Source organism: Mercenaria mercenaria, chromosome 2, assembly GCF_021730395.1.
Source record: "Mercenaria mercenaria strain notata chromosome 2, MADL_Memer_1, whole genome shotgun sequence".
NCBI lineage: Eukaryota > Metazoa > Mollusca > Bivalvia > Venerida > Veneridae > Mercenaria > Mercenaria mercenaria.
The window spans coordinates 106894403-106917642 of record NC_069362.1 but is presented as its reverse complement, the minus strand read 5'-3'; the positions used below and the strand labels follow the sequence as shown (position 1 = coordinate 106917642).

Here is a 23240-nt window from a genome sequence, read left to right as displayed (position 1 = left end):
GTAGGAAAAAAAACGAGACCACTTTTCTGTGATACAACTTGGATGGTATCGCCAATTTTAGGTGTATTTTGACATACCTGTACCTGGTAAGGATTTTTTGTGGACTTTTTTTGGATTTTCTTCCCTTTGTTGTTCCTGCCCTTTGGGCTTCAACAGTCAAGTTCTTTAAATTTTGCACCCATCCTCTGATGTAACCCTTCGGGCGTATATTACCCTGCTTGGCGGCGCTCTTGTTTCTTATTTTATGCTAATTGTGAAAACAACCATCTCATAAAAAACATAAATTTCATTTTATTTATAAACACGACTCTATGCTTCTAAATATCGACCAAGGTCAAGAGTTTAGTAATACAGGGGTCACCGTGGCCGAGTGGTTAAGGTACATGTAGCTGATTTCGAATCACTTGTCCGTCACCGATATAGAACAAAAGTGGAAAGTCACCATATGACCTATAATTAAACCCATGTAAAACAAAAACAAAAGGTTTAGTAATACTATATACATTTATATAACTTTTCGGGTAAGTGCCAACAGTTCGTTGAATGTCACCGGAAGCTTGCAATTGCTTTGCCCAGAATGTTAGATTTAAAAATCGTAAAAGAACACAGGGAATATCTTATTGAACTGCAAAATTGTATCTTATTACGAATTTAAAAGAAATAACAAGAAAATATTGATCCAGGGTTGTTCAGAGTAAACTAAGATGAATCACACAAAGTCGCGAAAACTGAGAACTACATCAAGAATATGCAAGAGACTGAAATGCTGACACATCATATAATGTTCAGTAACTGTTGTTATCCCGTGGATATGGACTACAACGTGCTATCACCAGTTTAAAGCAAACAGAGTGACGGCAAAAAAAAAAGGATGTCAGTTCATGCAGTTAATTTGGTGCGATTTCAAGTAATCGAAGTTATATTTTCTAAGTCATTACAAGTATTGCTTTTGAAAGCTCTGGCTGACCGGACTAGCCTGTCTGTCAATGAATGACATGATTTCCCTGATGTACATGACTAGCGTATAATTTAGGATAACCGCCTAATTTTGCCATCCTTTACAATACTGTCTCTTCGCTGCTTTTCTGAAAAGCTATTCTTCATCAGATAAAAATGCATTCGGTACGTAAGTGTTATATCTGTTTTGTTATAACAGAAGGTTTTCTGCTGCTATGGTGTATATTAAAGGTCGGTAATTGAAAAACATTTCGGAACAGAGATATTCCTTTATTACGGATGAGATAGGTCACCAATCTAGTTATTCACTGATAATTTGCAGTGTTTTAGTATAATATAAATATTTTCATCCTCTAACTAGTTTGCATTGGAAGTGTAATACCAATAATCACTGGTGTTTAACTATACAGGAGATACTTTAGGTACAACTAATAAATTTATATAAAGTAAACGAAAGGAACAAATGAACTAAATTTTCATACGATGAAAAGGTTATAGTTGTAGAAATTATTTCGAAAAAAAAAAAATGTGAACGTAACGAATGAATAAATTATTCGGTATTTATCAATCAATTTACCGCCGCTGTAGATAGCCAATAAAATTATGTACTTTGACAGAAGAAACACTTTCAGAAAAAAAAACAGGGCAAGCATTGCGTTTGCGTGTTGCTATTGCACTAGAAGACCAGCAGGAGACAATTTAGGTGATGCAATACTAATGGAATGGCTTCTAACTGGTGGCTAGTCGTTTGAATTATATGCGAACCAATTAATGGTTAAACGTTTTGCACCAAATTGTCCTTTTACTTCATGTGTGGCCAACTGACTGCCAGGTTATACGAATATTATTTGCAAGACTCGACTGACTTGACCAAATGCAACTTGAATGACTGCAATACGTCTTATGTTGCCATGCTGACCTATATTTTTTTCTAACGATGTTGATCCTTACAAATAGTAAAATCTTCGGATAAAAAATTGAGGCTGTGACTGAAACTCAATATTTTGATCTAAAATATCTGTTTGGATATATGCTGGCATACACTAATTAAATGTTTGCCAGTCAATCGTCAAAACTGTTTTCCTTGTAGCTTGGACCTCGGGCAATAGTTTTGAATACTGATCGGCAAGCAGTTAATTAAGCTTTTTATTACCATAAAACTATCACAGTGTTAGTTTAAATATTTTGTTTTTTTTAGCCAAGTAAACATTTGGTCATATAGCACAAACTATAGACCTGTGATTTATTTAAGGAGTCGTGTAATGATTATATTGATATTGAATATTGCCGCCTCAGAATAGTTTAGTGGTCTCAATATCTTGACACTTACATACAAAGCCGTGCGCAATGAATCTCCCAAGTATATTGTCGATATGCTGGACGTGTACAAGCCTCGTAGAGACTAAAGGTCGGCAAATGGCCTAGTGGTTTTGGTTGTTTCGGGGAGTCGAACAGTAAAGTATGGTGACAGAAGTTTCAAGCATGCAGCTCCAAAGCTTTGAAATACCCTCCCAGCGCGCATCAGAGATTCAAGCTCACTGTCCGCATTTAAAAAATCTCTGAAAACACACCTCTTTCACACATGTTATATAAAATAACAAAATCATGACGGGTTTGTTTCGTGTTGAGAAAGGGATTGCTCTCCTTTAATAGTGTATGTAATGTGATTTAACGTGAAATGAAGGCAGTGGTGTTTCATGAGCCACTTAGATAAGGTACGGTTCGCATGTTTTAATTACTATTCCTTTTCATCTTTTACCAATGTATTAACATCTCTCTATATGTATATATGTATTCTTTAATGTCTTTATAAAGCACTTTTGAACGCACATATTTTGTATGAAAAGAGAGCTAAATAAATGTGGTATAATAATAATAAATGATACTAATACGAAATTCGTATCCATTATACTAAAGCATGTTTAATTATTGTAACAAAATTTAAATAGATATTATGCAACGTTTTGCTGGTGTAAGTAGATATCATGTATAGTTAAAATGTAAATACCCGCTGTTTGCAAATGCGACGTCATATGTTTTTAACCTTTAGCCTGCTGGCGGCAAGTGATTCTGCCTTTGCGACCAGTGCAGACCAAGATCAGCCTGCACGTCCGTGCAGTCTGTACTGTTCGCTATTCAGTCAGTAAATTTTCAGTGAACATCCCTATGAACAATAAGTGATACTGCTAAAATTGAATGATGGACCAGTCCATTTTAGAAATTTAGCAGGGTAAAAGTTAAACGCATCGAAGTTAGAATATAATAAATTTCATATTGGGTACGTTGGTTTAAACAATATTTATTTTCAAGCAGGTATACAGCAAACATATATTTACACAAATCAAGGATTGAGTAGGAAGCTAAGCTTATTTAGAAACTCTTTCCTTATAAATAGCAGGGATAGCTGGTAACTTAGAAAATAAAGTATTTATAAACTATGGAAAACGTGCAAATGAAACATGCATATCAATAATACATTACCAAAGCTAGTCAACTATTTATCTCATATTGTTTGTTTTAAAATGGTAATATAGTAACTGCATATATTTAAACGTGCTTAGAAACAGTAAGTATATTTTACATTGGTTTATGACTAAGAGACATGTGAAGGAAGTAAAAAGGGTAGAAATGAGAGCGTGGCGGAGATAGAGGTAAAGAAATATAGAGATATGGTCACGTACACGAGCTGGAAGTGCGGTTGGTTCTAAAATTATCAGCATGGAAAAAGTGAGCAAGATGATACATAATATCCAATAATTAATAATTTATTGTATTATATAATATATATAAAGAGGAATGCTATGTATCAAAACGCTTGGTTGTTCTGATGTAATTATGGACATGTGCGAAGATTTCACTATTTGAATCATCCGAGAGGTTTGGGTCTCCAAATAAAAGTGTAGACAGAGAAGGTGTGGTAAGGTTTAGAATGTGATTTAAGAGAACAGTGCGTTGTTGGCGATAGAAATGACAATCAAAGAAGTAATGGTGAGTACTTTCGGTTTGGCCACATTCACATAGAGGACTGGTGATTATGTTTTTTGAAAATAGATGTTCCTTTAAGGTGCTGCAATGAGTTCTGAGACGAGTGTGTAGAATTTGGTGCTTACGATTGCCAATGTAGTAATGAGAGGGAACCATGGGTTTGTTCGCACTGAGTTTGCTTTTGAAAGAGTTGAGTGTAGTACAGTTTCGGTGTTCAATAGGAAGCTGATTCCAGGCATTTACAACCGATGGCAGGAATGAATTTGCGTAGAGTTGTGTATGACAGTGGATATCCCTTGTGTTGTTGGCGTTCCTTAGGTTGTATGTAGTCGTATCGCCCACATTATCAGGTACGAGAGAATTAAGATATGGAGGAGATAGGTTGTTTGTCATTTTATAAAAGAGTGTGAGTTTGTGTTGTTCTCTTCTTTGTTTGAGAGTTTCAAAGCAGGTTTCCCTATAGAGATTATCGATAGAAACTAGTTTGGTTGCCCCACAGATAATTCTACACGCCTCATGTTGTATTTTTTCTAACTCATATTGATCATGGAGAGAAAGATTGTCCCAAACGACGTCAGAGTACTCTAAGAGAGGGCGAATGAAAGATGTATAGATAGTTTCTAATGATTTTCTGTCAAGAGTAAATTTGAGTGTGCGCATAATATTGATACGTTGCCATGCTTTTGTTTTGATTGTCTCAATGTGCTCATGCCAAGTTCCATCGTGAGAAAATGTGACCCCTAGATGCTTGTGAGTGTTTACTTCTGCTATAACTGTGCCATTCATTGATAGAGGAGGGTGATATGGTTTGTTGTGTTTTCGTGAAATGAGCAAAGAGGTTGTTTTGTTTGGATTGAAGTCAACTAGCCACTTTTCGGCCCAGTTTGTGATAGTATTGAGATCGGCGTTGAGTGTAATTGCTGATTGTATAGGATCATCAACAGTTATGTAGAGGCTTGTGTCATCAGCAAAGAGACGAATAGTAGAACCGATGTCCGTAACGATGTCGTTGATATAGAGAATAAAAAGAAGAGGACCAAGGATGGAACCTTGTGGAACACCAGCAGATATAAGTACAGTTTCAGAATAGGAACCACAAAGAACGACCCTCTGCCTTCTACCAGATAGATAGTCCTTGAACCAAAGAAGAAGCTGACCTGAAATTCCTTTTGATTCCAGTTTATGAAGGAGACCACGGTGCCAAACTCGGTCGAATGCTTTCGAAATGTCACAAAATACAGCCCTGACCTCTTTGCCCTCGTCTAGGGCTTGACAGAAAGAATTGTAGATAGAAACAAGTTGATTGGAAGTTGAGTCGTTGGGAACAAAGCCTGACTGAAGTGAAGAGATAATATTGTTCGACCTGAAGAAGTTGTATGTGTGTTTATGAATGATTTTTTCAAGAGTTTTACTGATAGTGCTTAGTAATGATATAGGTCTGTAATTAGAGACTATATGAGGATCGTTTTTCTTATGAATAGCGCAGACATTTGCTAATTTCCAAAGAGTTGGTACCTTTCCTGTGTGAAGAGATCTGTTGAAAAGAGAGCATAAAGGACTTGCTATTTCGTGGGAGAGTTCTTTGAGTATTCTACTGTTTATGTTGTCTGGACCTGATGCTTTGCCTGTATTAAGTGATTTAAGTGTAATCTCTACTTCGTCTTCTGTGATTTGAATGTTAGTGAGGACATTTTCATCTGGGTTTACATGTAGTGGTGGAAGTGTTTTATTCTGATCGTTGAGTTGTGTTTGGGTTTGAAAGAAATTGTTCAGAAGGTTGGCTTTGTCTGTGTTGTCTGTGACTATGTTTCCATTATCATGTAATGTATCGATGCTTGATTTATTAGTGGGTGCAATGAATTGTTTAAGTATTCTCCAATAGTCTGTTGTTTTAAGATCTGGCTGTTTTAGTTTATCTGAAATCTTTAGAGATAAGTGGTGTTTGGCTTGTCTGAGCATGTCAATTGTTTTGTTTCTAAGCTGTTTGTATGCTTGCCAGTGTCGAGGGTTTTGTGATATTTTAGCTTTGTCATATGCGCGTTTTCTTTTTCTGATATATTTGCGTATGTCGTTGTGTATCCAGGGTGGTTCTGATTGTCGTATTGTTACAATTTTGTTTGGAATATATTTGTTAGACATAGACAGTATTTGGTTTGTAATATTTTTTGTGTATGTGTCGATATCATGATCAAAGAGCGACTGCCAATCAAATATTAAAGCTTCTTGACGTAGACCTTCGTAGTCCCCTTGATCATATTTCCAGACTCTCCGTTTAAACGTCGCTGGTTTTGGCTTTGTAACATCCAGACAGCAGAAGATAGGACAGTGGAATCTTATGTTTTGGTCAAGAAAGGGTTCGCCAACCCCAGAAATTTTGATCGGACAGGTAGGAGATAGTATAAAAAGGTCAATTAAAGAATTAGAGTGTTCTGTGTAGTGTGTAGATTCTGTGATTACTTGCTTCATGTTGTATTGTATCATTATGTCTTGTATTTGGAAGATGTTGAGGGTTTGTGGATGTCTAGATTGAAGTCACCTGTGATGATAATGTCAGATACAGAAGTATCATAAGCAAGCCCAATAGAATTTTCTATTTGAGTAAGAACTATAGGAGACGAGTTAGGTGGTCGGTAGAAGGTACCAAATAGAATGTTTCTGTGTTTAATGTGAATCTCTAGCCAAATGCACTCAATGCCGTCTACTTCTAAGTCAGTGCGCCTAATTGCGGGAAATGAACTTCTGACGTACACGATTACACCTCCATGGTTATCGCCATTACGATCCTTCCGGAATGGTGGTGCAAAGTTTTCAAATGTGAGAGAAGAAGAATCAATTTGATCACTTAGCCAAGTTTCAGAAAAAGAAAGAACGTCGAAATGTTGTAGTTCAGCCTGGAGAATATCCCTTTTATGAAAGAAGCTTTGAACGTTATAATGGACAAATGACAGTGAGTTTTGGAAATCCTCGAAAATGTAAGAATCCGAAAGAGAGTTGTCAGTGGAAGATGTCGTGGTTGAACTGGGTCCTGGGTTTTGATGAATGTCACCAGCTCTCAGAAGAAGCATTGACAACCAAATAATAAGTTCAAAGGTTGTGAAACATGCTAGACCTTTAAATGACATTTGAGATGAGGCAAAAAGACCAACCCTCACCCTGTATGATTGTAAGTCTGTACCCATCAGGTGATGCCAGGAAAAAATTCGTGTTTGGGTGAGTTGTTCCAGTTGCATATGTGACCATAAGAAGACAGAGGGGGAGTAACAGTAGAAGATGCAGGAAGGATAAGAGTTATAAGGCTGGTAGAGTCCGACATATTGTTTCGAATTGCGACCTCCCCGCGTTGGGATGGCATTTTCATATACGTTTTCTTTGACATTCGCAGTAAAAATAGTGTGAATATTAAACAGATTTGTATTTGATTGAAAGTGTTTGCAATAAAAGAACTGTTTACTATGTTGACATGTAGCAGCTGGACAACGGAGTCTATGCAATATAGCTAGATGACAATCTCCTTAATTATGTATTCGATATTTGTATTGCAATAGGACTACGAATTTAATGAAAGATAAATAAGTCTATATTGAGAAGTATAGTATTTTGTACTAAATCAGTTTTGAAAAATTACTATCAATCGAATCAATGAAATTAAATCAATGGATTAATATGGTATCTATACAACCATGACAGATCAAGCGATTCATTGGTGAGTGATTGTGTTATTATTTAGTACATCGCGCGTTTTACTCACTTATTTAATTACACAGGCGTGTTGAATGATTGTGTTATTATTTAGTACATCGCGCGTTTTACTCACTTATTCAATTACACAGGCGTGACATTTATGAATGGAAACGTTTGAAGCGTACGATGTGTACTATATTATGTTTAAATAGACATGGATAGCAAAAACAAATATTGATGTGTGTTTTGTAACAGTCAGTTATTGAAATGTATTCCATGGACTGAATAAGCATATAAAATAAAAGGAATAAGAGGAAAAATGTTTCTAAATGGGAACTAAAGGTCATTGATTATCAGTGATTATATTTTGATTGTGAAGAGAACGTGTTTTGAGACGGTCAGTTATTGAAATATATCCACGGAATGTGTAAACATATAAAATGAAGGAAATAATTGGAGAGATGTTAAAATGGGAACTAAAAGTCATGTGGTTATCAGTGATTTTATTTTGATTGTGAAGAGAACGTGTTTTGTAACGGTCAGTTATTGAAATGTATTCCATGGAAAGAGTGAGCATATAAAAATAAAAGGAATATAAGAAGAGATGTTTCTAAATGGGAACTAAAAGTCATGTGATTAAACAGTGATTATATTTTGAGAAGCAGAATATTACAGAATTTTAACAACTCTTTATTTGAAAATGCATATAGATATTGTACCATAGATATCCATGCTTCATGTTTGTGATGCAAATTTTATATAGTACAAATATTAAAAACTTTAGATTGTGGTTTTGTGTCTTAGAGTGTATTTTGAACTTTAAGACAACCATTATTTTATGGAAGTGGGGACTGTGTAAAGAGGTTTTCATAATGATGTGAGGGGCTTTTATCAGGGGTTGGGATAATTGAGTATTTTAACTCATACCTTGGTCTACTTTCTTACTTTGAAGGCTGCAGTTTTTAAATAAGCTTAGAGTTAATAAAAAGACACAAAATTATATACTACATACAATGATTTGACAAGTAAAAAATGGTATATACAGAAATATAAGTTGATTACATTTTAAATGTTTGTGCTCAGACGATTTTTTCAGATATACAATCATTTTATAACAATGATAATTTAGTATATATAATGTAAATGAAAACATGAGTTTAGTAAGTTGGAAGGAATCTGTTCAAAACTAAATGAAAATATCATGACTGTTCTCAGAAATATATATAGATATATACACAAATGGCATTTAGGCATGTATCATCATCATCTTATATCATCATCATGTTTTTTGTTCAAGGGCATAGAATGAAGTTGGCATTTGCCAGCATGACTATTCAGTGTTTAAGATCACGAAGAAAGCATCTGTGGCACACACAAACCGACATGCTGTAATTATAGCTGTCAATAACTTAGTTTTTCCACACAGACATTACATTAAATATTCATAATTTGAACATTTAAATACATTCAAGTATATCTACCATCAAGTTCAACAAAGTTTTGTTGTAAGTTAATATAGATAACTTGATATAATCATCATGTCTGTGAGCAGTATGGTCCTATTACATTCAATACTTATTAACAGGTGCATCAAGTAAATATCAATATTATATTGCCAAGAAAACATGTGAAACACAAATGCAAGTCTGTCATAAAAGTAATAACATATGCATCACTTTATCATATTTATAACTTGAACATTCAAATAACTGACATCATCAGTCATATTAAAACTGACTTGATATTTTTACATGTATATTCACACTTGTTGCAACCTAAATCATGCAATATTAGCATAATTACAACTGAAATTCATGGTCATTTAATACTAATAATACTCATTTTTACCAAAACAAGTCAGCACTGAGGTTTATACTGCCATAAATGCAGTTGTCATTCATACTGGTATAATACTAAGCTGTACTCATATCAAATTTGCCTTTACTACAATTAAAATTTATCCAGAAAAGTATGACTTAGGTAGATGTAAAAATTTAAAATGTTTTCATCATTTCAATCTCATTAATTTCATTATATTTACATAATTGTTATCAAAATCATCATCATGCATGTGCTGTTACCTATTGGTATCAATAGTATAAATTGACATGTAGGTTTAATCATATTCATAACTTTAACATTTAAATAACTGCCATCAACAGTAATTTTATAATGACTTGATATTTTTACCATGTATATTCACACTTGTTATAACCTGAATCATGCAATATAAGCATAGATGCAACTGTCATTCATATTGGGTACGTTTCGTCATTTGCGATGTCACTTTTATGTGTTTCGTTGTGTTTTAAAAGTGCTTTACGATAATATTTTCACTTTTACGCAGCGTAAAAAGCCAATGTATATCCTTTATAACATAATTATAATGTAACTGTATAAATAATAAACAGAATACTAGTACTAGTTTTCTATCGAGAAATATGGGATCGTTCTTTCGCGGAATAATATTGCCCTCTTAAAGTCGAGCAATATTTCCGCTCAGAATGTCTACATATTTTTAGATACAATTCTAATAACCTAATACTGTTACTCAAAGTCAAGACTTCCGGTATCGATGCATTCTTATATACGCTGCTGTCGTATTCATAAACTCTTGAGTGTATTACTTTTCTTCCTTTTTGTCCATCTTTTGAGGACAACTTTATAAGTTAGTAAGTGTAAGTAACAATTTGCTGGATTAAAATCAGTAGTCAGTTTCTACTACTAAATAATTTTATACACTCTTTCTTGCTGTTCATGTATTTGTAGAACACGTTTTTTGTATTTGTCCTCATATTTACTACCCATGGAAGCATTTCACATTAACACAAATTTCATACGTGTAATATTGCAATTCCGGTATAATAAGATAATATATTCTATTCAACTGAACTTTTCCTGCATTGTTTATTAATTAGTTCTGAAGAAAAACAGACACCTTATTTCTTTCATTGAATTTTCTGGTACATTATGAATTCTTTTATGTGACATATTCTTGCGTAAACCGCGTTTGTAGCTAGATTTTTATCCATTACTGACATATACAAGGATGAAACGCAGGTGCTATTGTCTGATAATCTATTGCACAGACGTTATTATAAGCTGGAACACTATCAATAATCAATATATTATTTCGTTTGTATTTGATGTACTTTCGTAAAGCAAGTCTGATTGTTTATATGCTAAATGTATAAGTGTTTGTAAATTTAAGGTGTCACCCATTTTGAAAGGGCCATCAAATATGCATTGTATACACCAACCTACCAGATTATATCCTTCAACTCCAAGTAAATATTAGCAAATTTGGCTGCTCGCAAATCAGGCACACTGGAACGGATCCTGGTTGGACTCAAAACCTTTTTATCCCGTTCCTGAGGCGGATGATTCAACCACTAGGCCGAGGTATGCGCATTATTTATTTTTTTAATACTGATGTTTTTCAGCAGACAATTTTAGCAAAAATCGTATTTTTTTCATGGTTAGCAGTTACAGGTTTCTCTTATGTCTGTAACGTTTATATGATTTTGTTTGTTTGTTTGTTTGTTTTGGGTTTAACGCCGTTTTTCAACAGTATTTCAGTCATGTACGGCGGGCAGTTAACCTAACCAGTGTTCCTGGATTATGTACCGGTACAAACCTGTTCTCCGCAAGTAACTGCCAACTTCCCCACATGAATTATCAGAGGTGGAGGACGAATGATTTCAGACACAATGTCTTTTATCAAATCGTCACGGAGAACATACGCCCCGCCCGAGGATCGAACTCGCGACCCCGCGATCTATAGGCCAACGCTCTCCCTACTGAGCTAAGCGGGCGAGCTACGTTTATATGAATCACAAAGATAAGATTAGAGATATAATATTATTCTGTAATAATTATATTGTGCCCATTAATAGTCCTCTTCTGGTTGAAAACAAGTTTCGGGGACTTTATGATTGAGCTTTTCCGTCCGTCCGTCCACATTTTCTGTCCGGTCTATAACTCTGTGATTCATCAAGGTATTTTAATATTACTTGGCACACATGTTTTCCATAATGAGATGACGTGTCAGGCACAAAATCAGGACACCCCAACTTAATGGCCAGGGTCAAAGGTCAACAGGGCAATTTTCTGTCGGTAACTAAATAATCCGTCGAAGGATTTCAACAGAACATGTTAGACATATCCCTTATAATAAGAATATGTGTCATGCACAACATTCAGACTACTAGATTAAAGGTCAGTGTTACACTCTGAGGTCAACGGATAGCATTAACAGGTTCTGTTTGTGTCCTGTCAAGAGTTCGGCCATCAATTGAGGGATTACAAATTTTCTTGGCACAGCTGCTTCTAATAATCAGACGTGTCAGGCTTAACACTTGGATTACTCGCTCAAAGGTCAAGGTCACACTTAGACATCATATGTCAATTTTTTCCTGTCCGGTCCATACCTTTGTCGTCCATTAAATGATTTTAACAAACTTGGCACAAAAAGTTCCCCATAATGAGACAACGAGATATGTGCGACACCAAGACCCTAAGCTTAGGAGGCCCAGTGGTCTAGTGGTAACATGCTTGACTGTCAATACAGAGGTCCTTAAGTCGAATCCCAGTCCAGGCTCTGGAAATGCCTGAGATGTTCTCGAGTTTCTCCCATCTAATTAAAAGGCAAGTACTGGTTCCTCCCAGGAAAGACGGCTACGCGAGCATTGGTGCTATACACCAGTACGTTAAAGAACCAGACTGTCTATCTGCACAAGGGCTAGGCTAAGCCAGCCGGACAGGCCTGTACCTAAAAGGTCACTCTTCGAGGTCAAAGTATATTAGTTTGTTTTTTTGTCCAGTCCATACCTCACCTATGTCACCTATCAAGGGAATTTAATATTTCTTGGCACAAGTGCTCACCATAAGACAACATGTAATGCACAACACCCAGATCCTAATATATGTAGATTTTTAAATACCACTTTTACATATAGCGCAATATTGTATATACATCATTTACAGATATCATAGCATTAGTTATAACACACTTTAGATAACTATAGTCACCTTCATTTACTTGTTATTTTAGCTTTTTCCAACAGATAAATCGGAAAAAATATTTTGTCGTAACTGGCTGTTTAGGACACAGTTCTCTTCAAACATATTATTAAATATTCTTGCAGCTTCCGGCTCTGGCACTCCTAAACGATTCATTAACATTTCAAAGGAACAATTAAAGCTGTATTTTGCCAGCATCACGCTCTTTTAACGGCTCAATCAAGTTGAGAAAATTGAATGTTCTCTGTAATATTTTTATGATGCAATTTAAGGTTGACGAACTTTAAAGACGTGTGTGTCATGTATAGCTTATGGATGTTTGCACTGTCTTCTTAAGTAGTCGTAGGTTTGAATGTACCAGATGCTTCACTCTTCACTTAAGTTTTCATAAATCATTTCTCATTACCATACTGCAAACAAATATCTTTTCAAATTACAAAATACTTTATTGTACAGGTAACGAGTTGTTCTGTAGTAACTTTTGATGAACTAGAAAGGCTGAACGACAAAAATCGACTGGTGTATTTGTTGTAAATTGTGCCAAGCTAAGTAACGACATTAAGGTTTGATACAGTCGATGTGAAGTAGACTGTGTCGAAGGCAGTACCGTGGGGGAAAGCGAGATGATTACTAAGTGGTGCAAGGGCTTGGACAGTTAGACAGACAAGGTATACAGCAATGGTTGTCGACTAAAATATGCGGAGGTTATAAGAGAGGAAATGGGAAAGGTAGACGAAATAGAAAATAAATTTAAGAAAACAAAACAAATAGACATTTGCATTATATAATAAACCATAAATAACACCAGCATTAACTTTCACCGTAGCACCATCTATTTCCCAAAAGTACAGGTACGACTAGAATATTTCTCAAACCTACAAAACTTTAAGTATCAAAAGGCAAGTGATTCAAACTGCTAATCTTCAGGTCTTACGCTAATGTGTTCGATTAAACAAAACCAGTAGGTACCAACAGATGTGTTTAAAATTAAGTTGGATTATTTATTACAGTTACCTGTTGATTGATTTTGTTCAGCTGCGGGTTTAGCAGAACTGTTGAGAATAAAGAAAAACGTAATGCATTTGCGTAACATGTGCAGAACAAACTAATTGTTAACGGTGATATAAACAAAATAATATTAATTTACCTTTTTCTATTAATCTGTTCACAGTTTGCTCGTTATTTTAAAAATGATTTGAACAGGTGATCGTGTTACTAGGTGGTGTTCAATGGTAGGCCTAATATATAAATTTGGCCACTTTATCTGGTGCTTTTACTGACAGTTTAACATTAGGTATATGGGCATTTTCTCTAACAATTTAGAGGCCCAGCCCAAAATCTAGGGGTCATTGGCTACTGGGCCCCTGCCAATTTATATCCCTGTAATTCTATACGGAGATACTAAACTATACAGTATTTAATGATATTCTAAAATGTGTACAAATGATAAAGGTAATAAACAAACAGGTACTTTAAATTTAGTCAGTTTTGATGTTTTCGCCTAACGATTACTTTTTCATTTGCAGATATAGTATTAGGTCAAAAGTCTTCTTTAAAATGTTTTTTTTCAATAACGTTGTCTAAACATATCATGCTCAAATATGTTAATGATATGATTACATAAAAACGTACGTAATATAATTTTTAATTGAATCTATCGAAAGCTATAATCAAGAGTGACCTTACAATGACACTTAACACTTCTTTCCTAAGAACCTCCAGTGCGAACGTGACATATGCCGTTAGAGAACCCAACTAGATCAATTCCATTATCTCTCTTACAATCTAACATGTATGTACCGCGACACTAAATTCTATAACGCACATAAAACCTTTCATTGATATAAAATCTATAAAGAATGCAACAATGAAAAAGAACTAAAGTTAAACTTACCGCATGAGTCCTGCCAATTATCGGCACAATATCTCCATTTTCCATGTTTGGAATAACTGCTTTGAATCATTATTACAAAGTCATACTGTCAGATATTTGACCGTCATTTATTATTCGTATTTATTATTCGTATCTTTGTTAACACCCGTATGAAATTAGGAATAAATAAATGCAGTGTTTTATTAAAACCACATAATAAAATGATGTTTTCCAAACCATATCATTATTATTACGTTAATAGCCGAGATATGTATCCCATAAAGTTATTTTGTATGCATATTAACTCATCTTTTTTTAAAAAAAAAAGATCATAATTTGTATAGTATCACTTAAATCTTTTACAAATTCCACAACGAATTTCATTTTGTTTTCAAGCAATACCTAACACGTATCATTGTTTAAATAACATATAACATCAGAGATATTTCCGTGGCTTTCTCCAATCTGGTAATCAACCTTCAGAACTTTTATCTCATCGGTAGAGAAGCGGTGTCCAATCATTGATATGATTTCACATTTTTACGACCTTCAAAATTTGTTACATCATTGTGATAAACAGTGTTAATGACACTGGCAATCCATCAGAGGGTTCAGAAACCTTCACTTGTTCACAAATTACAGAGAAGATATACCAAGTCAATATATGATTAAAAGGTCTGTTCAATTAGGTTCCATTTACACCGGCAATCAACCGAGAAAAAAACAAATTTGCTCCAATAAATCTCCTTTTACAATATACACATGCATTTAGGATCGCTAAAAGACACTAGAATCTATATAGCTGGATTGCACTGTATATACATATTTTATTAGTATCTTAGACAACATTAGTGTTCTCTTTTGTCATGAAATAGTGCGATATGATTTCGCTATTAAAATTTGTAGGGAACAATTTCAGTGTAATGCTGAATAATTTTTCTTGTTCATTAAATCATAAATGTCCTTGTCTCGGCAATTATGCTACATTAACGCGATATGCTTCCGTCCTTTAAAAGAAAATAACAAAAGAAAACGTAAGTTTTAAGTTTGTTTGGAAACTAGCAGTTAACTTCGCATAAATATAATCTATACGAAACTCCTAGAATAATTCCATGCCTTAATATGCACACTGTAAACTCACTTTTCTGAACAAAGCAGCAACCTTGTATAAATCAACATGCTGTATGTCCACTGCCAAAATGCAAACGAAGCTGCTATGCTATTTACTGAACAACGAACAGTTCTAGTGTATCCTCCTGTTTGATGATACACTGCCAAAACTTTACAAGTAATTTGTAAGAAATTTCCTTAAAATATCTTCGAAACGAAATCCCATTTAATGGAATGTAAAGTGTCAAAGTCATTTACTGAAACATTTTTATTGCCAACATCGAAACTCAGAAATGTTTTTATGCTAAACTGAAATATTCATTGAGTGTTTGATATCCGGAAGAACATTAAATTAACATGCCATTGGTTGATTTCATTTTCAATACTGATACATTTATCGGTAGATCACACTTAGCTGTATAAAGTTGGAGCATCTTCTACAGGTTTCAGAAAATAGCTGACCGACATTTCTTGGTGTGATTACGTGAATTATAAGCTGTTTACATCTTATTCTCGCATTTGTGCGATGATTTAAAAGTTAATAGCTGTTTTCATTGTCTCTTCAGGGCAAGAAACTTTAAGCATGAAACTTGCGTTTGGGGTTACTTAACCAAACAAAATAAGTGTATAGGCATTATTTTTCAGTTTTACATTTAATTCTTATTTTATTGGGAATGTTGTATCAAAATTGAATAGTTATTTTCATGATATATATTGTATGGAAAGAAAGAAAGCGTTTATTTTTGTAAAAACAACATTAGAGTCATTGACTTGCAAGAAGTCCTAATGTGATTTATACCCCTATAAACGGATGGCACTCAATTCTTTAATAACGTTTTAAACTTTAAATTAATGTTAACATCATTTCTGTTATATTCACTTCTGTGACCCAAACAATTGGTTTTGATTACAAAAAGTACACATAAAGGTTGGGACTCACATTTAGGGATGGTCGGTTACCCTAAACACAGGTTTTCCTGACCTAGGTACCAAATACACGTTATTCACTGATGTTGCTGTGAATTTTTATTAAATAGGACACTTTAGCCACCCAGTTTGACTTATATTCAAGGAGCTTGCAGGCTGTGACAGATCAATTTATTTTGTGTATATTTGATATAAAAATACGAGCGTTCAGAACAGTAGGAATTGGCAAAATTCTAACCCTTTGAAACATGTATTTTAAATGACTCACATGTGCATTGTACAATAAAAGTAAAGTTGAGATATAAAATAACAGATTTTGCTCTTTGTACGTAATGTTTTAAAAACAAAATAAAAATATCATAAACACTAAAATCTTTATCACTTTTATCCATCTCATTTTCGTATATATTTATTGCTTACAAATTAATATTTTGACTAACGGTTGTTGCGTGTACGGCAGTGTTTTAGAATAAACATAATAGAAGAAAAAGTTCTTCTTTTTTTTAAGAGGGTACATTCTGACGTCAGCCGGGACATTGATCGTTTATTTCGCAAAATGGAAATGGTTGTTTCTGATTGTAAAATTGCTCGTCTCTGTTGTATAAATCTTGGTAAGTTTATGATGCAAATAAGACAAGTGCATCAGAACAGGGGAAGTCTTTCTTTTATTTCAATCAGCTGCAATTCATAATATCCAGTACATATTTCATGCCTTAATAAAATGTTTTTGTTCAAAACTGAACAGAATGTTTTTAACATGCTGTGCAGTTAGTTTAATTTTTTTTTTTGTGGTACAATTACAATCTGAAGCGTTTGATAAAATTTGCGCGATGTACTTGCTGCTACTGTACAGGCGCCATGTTTTAAACTCCTGTGTTTAATTTGAAAGGTTTATATTTGTATACACAAACCAAGTTCTAATTCATCTGTATGCACATGTCAGTACATCAACATAAAACCTATCTGACATTGTTTGATTTTCATACAGATATAGTTCTGAAAGCCCCTGTTTCCATAGTTACCGTTACTGGACGGACATTATTTCAGGAAGAGCAGACCTCTAGACCCATTTATAATTCAGTAATTCTCGTACGTGCAAACTACAGTGTTTGCATCCCAGTGATGATTTGCGTTATAAGGTGCTTCCGTGGCTGAGGGGTTAAGGTCGTTGAATTCGAATCACTTTCCCCTCACCGATGCGGGTTCGAGCCTCATTCGGGGCGTTGAAGCCATCCAGCTGGCTTACGGAAAACCGGTGGTTCTACATAGGTGCCCGCCCGTAATGAAATAATGCACGGAGGGGCACGAGGGGTCATCCTCCACTATCAAATCAATGATGAAAGCAAGTATAACAGATATGTGTTTTATAGTGATAATGCTCAGGAAAATTATTTGTTTCATTAGATACGATGATACAAGATGATACTATCAAAGCTTGAATGTCGCAATATGACCTAGATTGTGTCCGTGTGACGTTAAATCCAACCAAAGAAAACAGAGACCATTTAAAACAAATCGGGAAAATGAAGAAAAAATCTCCGGTTATACGTCGAAAAATTCTTATAAAATCAATAATGAAAGCAAGTATAACAGATATGTGTTTTATAGTGATAATGCTCAGGAAAATTATTTGTTTCATTAGATACGATGATACAAGAAATGGGCTATTATTCAATCTGTATAAACAAGTAATTAGCAACAAATGATCTTCATTATTCTGATAATGAACATAACATCATTACCAACATATTTTTCTAATAAATATTGTACTCAGTGTTATATCATATTGATCTTTATTTCTCCATCACTACATATATACTATATAATATATTTTATTTCAAATTACGTACTTTGTTTGTTAGTAATTTGTTATAATAATTTCATTATTAATTATGGCAACATTCATTTGTACAATGTTCCCTTACATAATTTCTGCACATAATGAAAGAAAGTTACACACCATCCAGTCTTGAATATTCACGTAATATCTGTTAGATAAATCATAGCAAAACATGTGGTGGAATTATTAGAATTGTAATCAACAGGTCACCTTTCATCAAGGCAACCATTTAAAAAAAAAAAAAACAAAAAAAAAACCAACATTTGTCTGCCTTCTGACTTTCTGACTAGTATTAACTATTGCGCTAATAATATGCTGACTGTTGTTGTTATTTCCAATTGACATAAAAATTCTGAGTAAATGGAATGTTAGCAGTTTTAATTACGAATAGAAAGGTACACAATATCAAGAGGGGAATAACTGAGTAAATGTTTTAATTACGAATAGAAAGGTACACAATATCAAGAGGGGAATAACTGAGTAAATAAAACTGGTAACATTGCATGTGGTGAGGGTATAAACAAGGATATCTAGAGCTTAAAAATACATGTAAGCTGCAAGAGGTAACTGGTCCTCTCATCCTTGCCCTTTATTTCTTTATTCAGTTAAATCAAAGAGATATGCTAAATATATGTTTGTATATTTAACGTGTTATCCCTTTCAAAAGGGCAATCTATTTTGCCATGTGCACTACTACCTCCTGGATTATATCCTTCAACGCTAAGTAAATAGCAGCAACATTGGCTGCTAACAAAGCAGGCACATTGGAACGGGTCCTGATGGACCTCAAAACCTTCTTGTCATGTTCCTGAGGCAGGTGTTAACAACCTATCAAAAGATTTTAATATTAAACATTAAAACTGCCCCCTATAACAAGAAGATGTGTCATGCACAACTTTCAGACCACTGGCTTCAAGGTCGATGTCACACTTTGTGGACAAAGGTTAACATGGCATTAACAGGTTCTGATTGTGTCCGGTCAAAAACTTTACCATCAGTTGAGGGAATACAATATAGCTTGGCACAAATTTTCACATAATGAGACGACATGTCATGTGCGACACCCAGACCCCTAGCTTAGGTGGCCCTGTGGTCTAGTTGACACACTTGACTGTCATTCCAAAGGTCTGGGCTTCGAATCCCGATCCAGGCTCTGGAAATGTCTGAAATGTTCTTAAATGTCTCCCACATAACTAAAATGTCAGTACTGGTTCATCCAAGGAAGGATGTCTACGCGTGTACCGGCACGTTAAAGAACCAGTCTGTCTATTCGCAACAGGGCTAGGCTAAATTAGCCGAGCAGGCCTGTCTCTAAATGATTTCTCTCTCTGCATTCAGGGGAGGGGATGAAGGCTCTTTCTCTCGCTCTGTCCCTCTAGTAAGACCGCTCTTGTGTTTGTACTAGTGGAGGATGAATTATGCGCCTTGAGGGGCTGCCTTTGCGCTATGTAAATTGACTGTCAAAATGCCACTGTTTCATTTCCTGTCCGCTCCGTATCTCTGTCATCCATCGAGGGACTTTAATATTACTTGACAAACATGCATGATGGGATTATGTGTCTTCTACATTACTCAGTTAACTAGGCAGTCTTTTTCCCTATCAGGTCTATAACTTTTTTATCAATCAAATGATTTTAAAATAACTTGACACGAATGTTCCCGATAATAGGGCAATGTGACATGTGTGATACCAAGAGCACTAGCCTAAAGGTGAGGTAAAATGTCACTTGTTTTTTTCTCATTTCCGGCATTTTGGTATTACTTGATGTAAATGTTCCCCATGGTGAGACGATGTGTCGTGCGCAGAACCCAAATCCCTAGCTCAGTGGTCTAAGTCATTCTTAGATGTAAATATTCAGTCGTTTATGGTCTGTCCAGTCCATAATTCTATCATCCATCAAATGCTCCCCGTAAGACAACATGTAATGCGCAACACACAGATCCTAACATCTATAGACTTTTATGTCTGCAAATTTTAATCTAAACATTGTGTGTTATAACTGTGTATATATAGCGCAATATTGTATATACTTCAATGACAGATATCAGATCATTAGATTATAATGCACTTTATATAACTATAGTCAACGCCCAGTACTTCATTTACTTGTTATTTACCTTTCATTTAATAGACAACTCGGAAAAATAAATATTATTTTGTCGAAATAATTGGCTGTTAAGGACACAATTCTCTTCAAACACATTATTTAGTATTATCGCAGCTTCCGGCTGTGGCTCTTCCAGACGGTTCATAACCATTTCAAAAGAACAGTTAAAGCTGTATTCTGCTAACATCAAACTCTTTTAGCGGGTCAAACAAGTTGAAAAAAATGAATATCCTCAGTACTTATTTCCGTGTTGTATATTAAGGTTAACGATCTTTAAAGATGAATGAGTCATTTATAGCTTATGGATGTTTACACTTCTTTTCAATCGGTGGGTCACAGATTTGAACCCCACCGGATACTCGACTCTCCAGATAAGTTTCTTACTTTTATTAGTCATTTCTCATTATCATACGGCAAACAACTTATAAAATTACAAAAATACTTTATTGTAATGGCAACCAATTGTTTAGTCATAACTTTTGACAAAATAGAAAGGATGAACGACAAAAATTCGACTGGTGTATTTGGTGTAAACTATAACTAGCTTAGTAACATTGTGCCGAATGTAGTACCATGGGGAAAAGCGAGATCAGTAAATGGCGTAAGGGCTTTGACAGTTAAAAAGATAATTGAGACAGAGAATAAAGCAATGATTGTCGATTAAGGAAATGGGAAAGGTATACGAAAAGGACAAACGTACAAACATTATTAACATTATACCGTAAGTAACACAGGTATTTGCTTTTTTCTTAACACCATCTATTTTCCAAAAGTACAGGTAAGACTAGAAGGTTTTCAAAACGTTCAGTATCAAAAAGGCATTCAAACTGCTTAGGTTCATGTCTTTCACTAATGGTTTTGGATTAAACGAAACCAGTAGGTACCAACAGATGTGTTTAGAATTAATTAGATTATTCATTATAGTTACTCGTCGATTGATTTTGTTCAGCTACTTGTTTAGCATAAAATTGTAGAGAAAAGTGAAAAACGTAATGCATTTGTTTAACATGTGCAGAATAAACTAAGTATTGACGGTGATATAAACAAAATAAGGTTTATTACCTTTATCTATTACTTTGTTCACAGTTTTCTCGTTTTTATTTTTGAAAATGAATTTAACAGGTAATCGTGATACTAGGCGGTTTTCAAAGGGAATATATAGATATGGCCACTTTATCTGGTGCCTTTACTGACAGCTTCTGATAATTTCTTTCTTTAAACACATAATTCAATTTTTAGCATAAGTGTTAGACTGTTATAAATATATGTATTTCACGTGCTAATATTTTTTTGCAGTTTATACACGCTCAATTCAATTTTCCTCCAATACATTTTATATTAATATCATGTCAGTGTTGCAAAAAGGAAATTCTCTAGAATGAGGCTGCTATTCAATTGTTTACTTTTCCATAACCATATGTAAAATTGAATTTGTATAATATGACGTGTTTTCCAAAACAACACCACAGACTTTAATACTTTAATTTTTACTACATAATAAAAGTTTGAATGTGAAGAAATGGTAGAGAATGATCATGATAAAACATACAAGAACTTAGAATCCAATCTTTTTTATGTTTCCTGGTGTGAAATGCTTTTCAACCTCAGATATACTTGCAAGATAATGGGACAAAAGTCATTTTAACGTATTTTCAACATATTATGTACAAATGTATTAATGATATGAATATGTGAAACACGTTAATAATTATTAATTGAATCTTTCAAAAGCTATAATCAAGAATGACATTACAATACTTAACATTGCTTTCTTTAGCACTTTCAGTGCGAACGTGATACACGCATCTTATAAAAATATTACGCTGTTAGAGAACTCAACTAAATCGACTCCATTATTTCTCTTACAATTACTTTAAAGAATAAGACAACTAAAAGGCACTAAAATGTAAACTTACTGCATGAGTCCTGCCGATTATCGGCACGATATCTCCATTTTCCATGTTTGGAATAACTGCTTTGAATCATTTGTACAAAGTCATCCTGTCAGATATTGCACAGCCATATATCATTCATATCTTTATTAACACCAGTATGCAATGAGGAATAAATATGTTTCTCAAATAATTATGCTGCATCATGTCTATATTCAAACACGTATCGAAATTTCAATAAGTGCAGTTTTTATTAAAACCGCACAGTGAAACGATGCTTTCCAAGTAATATCACTACAATTACATTGATAGCCGAGTTATTTATCCAAAGAAGCTATTTTATGCAAATTCACTCATTTTTTAAAAAATATCATAATTTGCATACTACATCATTTAAATCTTTTATAAATTCCACAACGAATTTCATTTAGTGTTCAAACAATACCTAGCGATTTTTTAACATCAGAGGTATTTCCGTCGTTTTCTCCAATCTGGATATCAACCTTCAGAACTTTTATCTCATCGGTGGAGAAGCGGTGCCTAATCATTAATATGATTTCACAATTTTACGACCTTCAGAATTTGTTACATCATTGTGACAGACAGTGTTAATGACACTGGCAATTTATATGGAAGTTCGGAAACCTTCATTTGTTTTTCAAATTACAGGGAAGATGTACTGAGTCAATTTATGATTAAAAGATCTTTTTAATTAAATTCCATTAACATCGGCAATCAGCCAAGAAAAAACAAATTGGCTCGAATCAATCTGCTTTTACAAGGTACACATGTAATTAGGATCGCTAAAGGACACTAGAATCTATAATGCTAGATTGCAATGTTTA

At 34.3% G+C, this 23240-nt stretch overlaps 1 protein-coding gene across 5 annotated transcripts in view; it reads right to left on the bottom strand.

The window, feature by feature from the left end:
- LOC123562432 (atrial natriuretic peptide-converting enzyme-like) overlaps positions 1 to 23240 on the bottom strand; it is a 172040-nt gene that overhangs the window by 61144 nt on the left and 87656 nt on the right. For 3 of the 5 annotated variants that reach the window (XM_053537440.1, XM_053537444.1, XM_053537442.1), the window contains exon 1: positions 14540 to 16019. The exons of the other annotated variants lie outside the window; for them this stretch is intronic. In XM_053537440.1, coding sequence (XP_053393415.1) covers positions 14540 to 14584 — 45 coding nt within the window. In that variant the 5' untranslated portion in view covers positions 14585 to 16019. Of the gene's footprint in view, positions 1 to 14539; positions 16020 to 23240 lie in introns of those variants that run through there. 5 annotated transcript variants of the gene reach the window in all.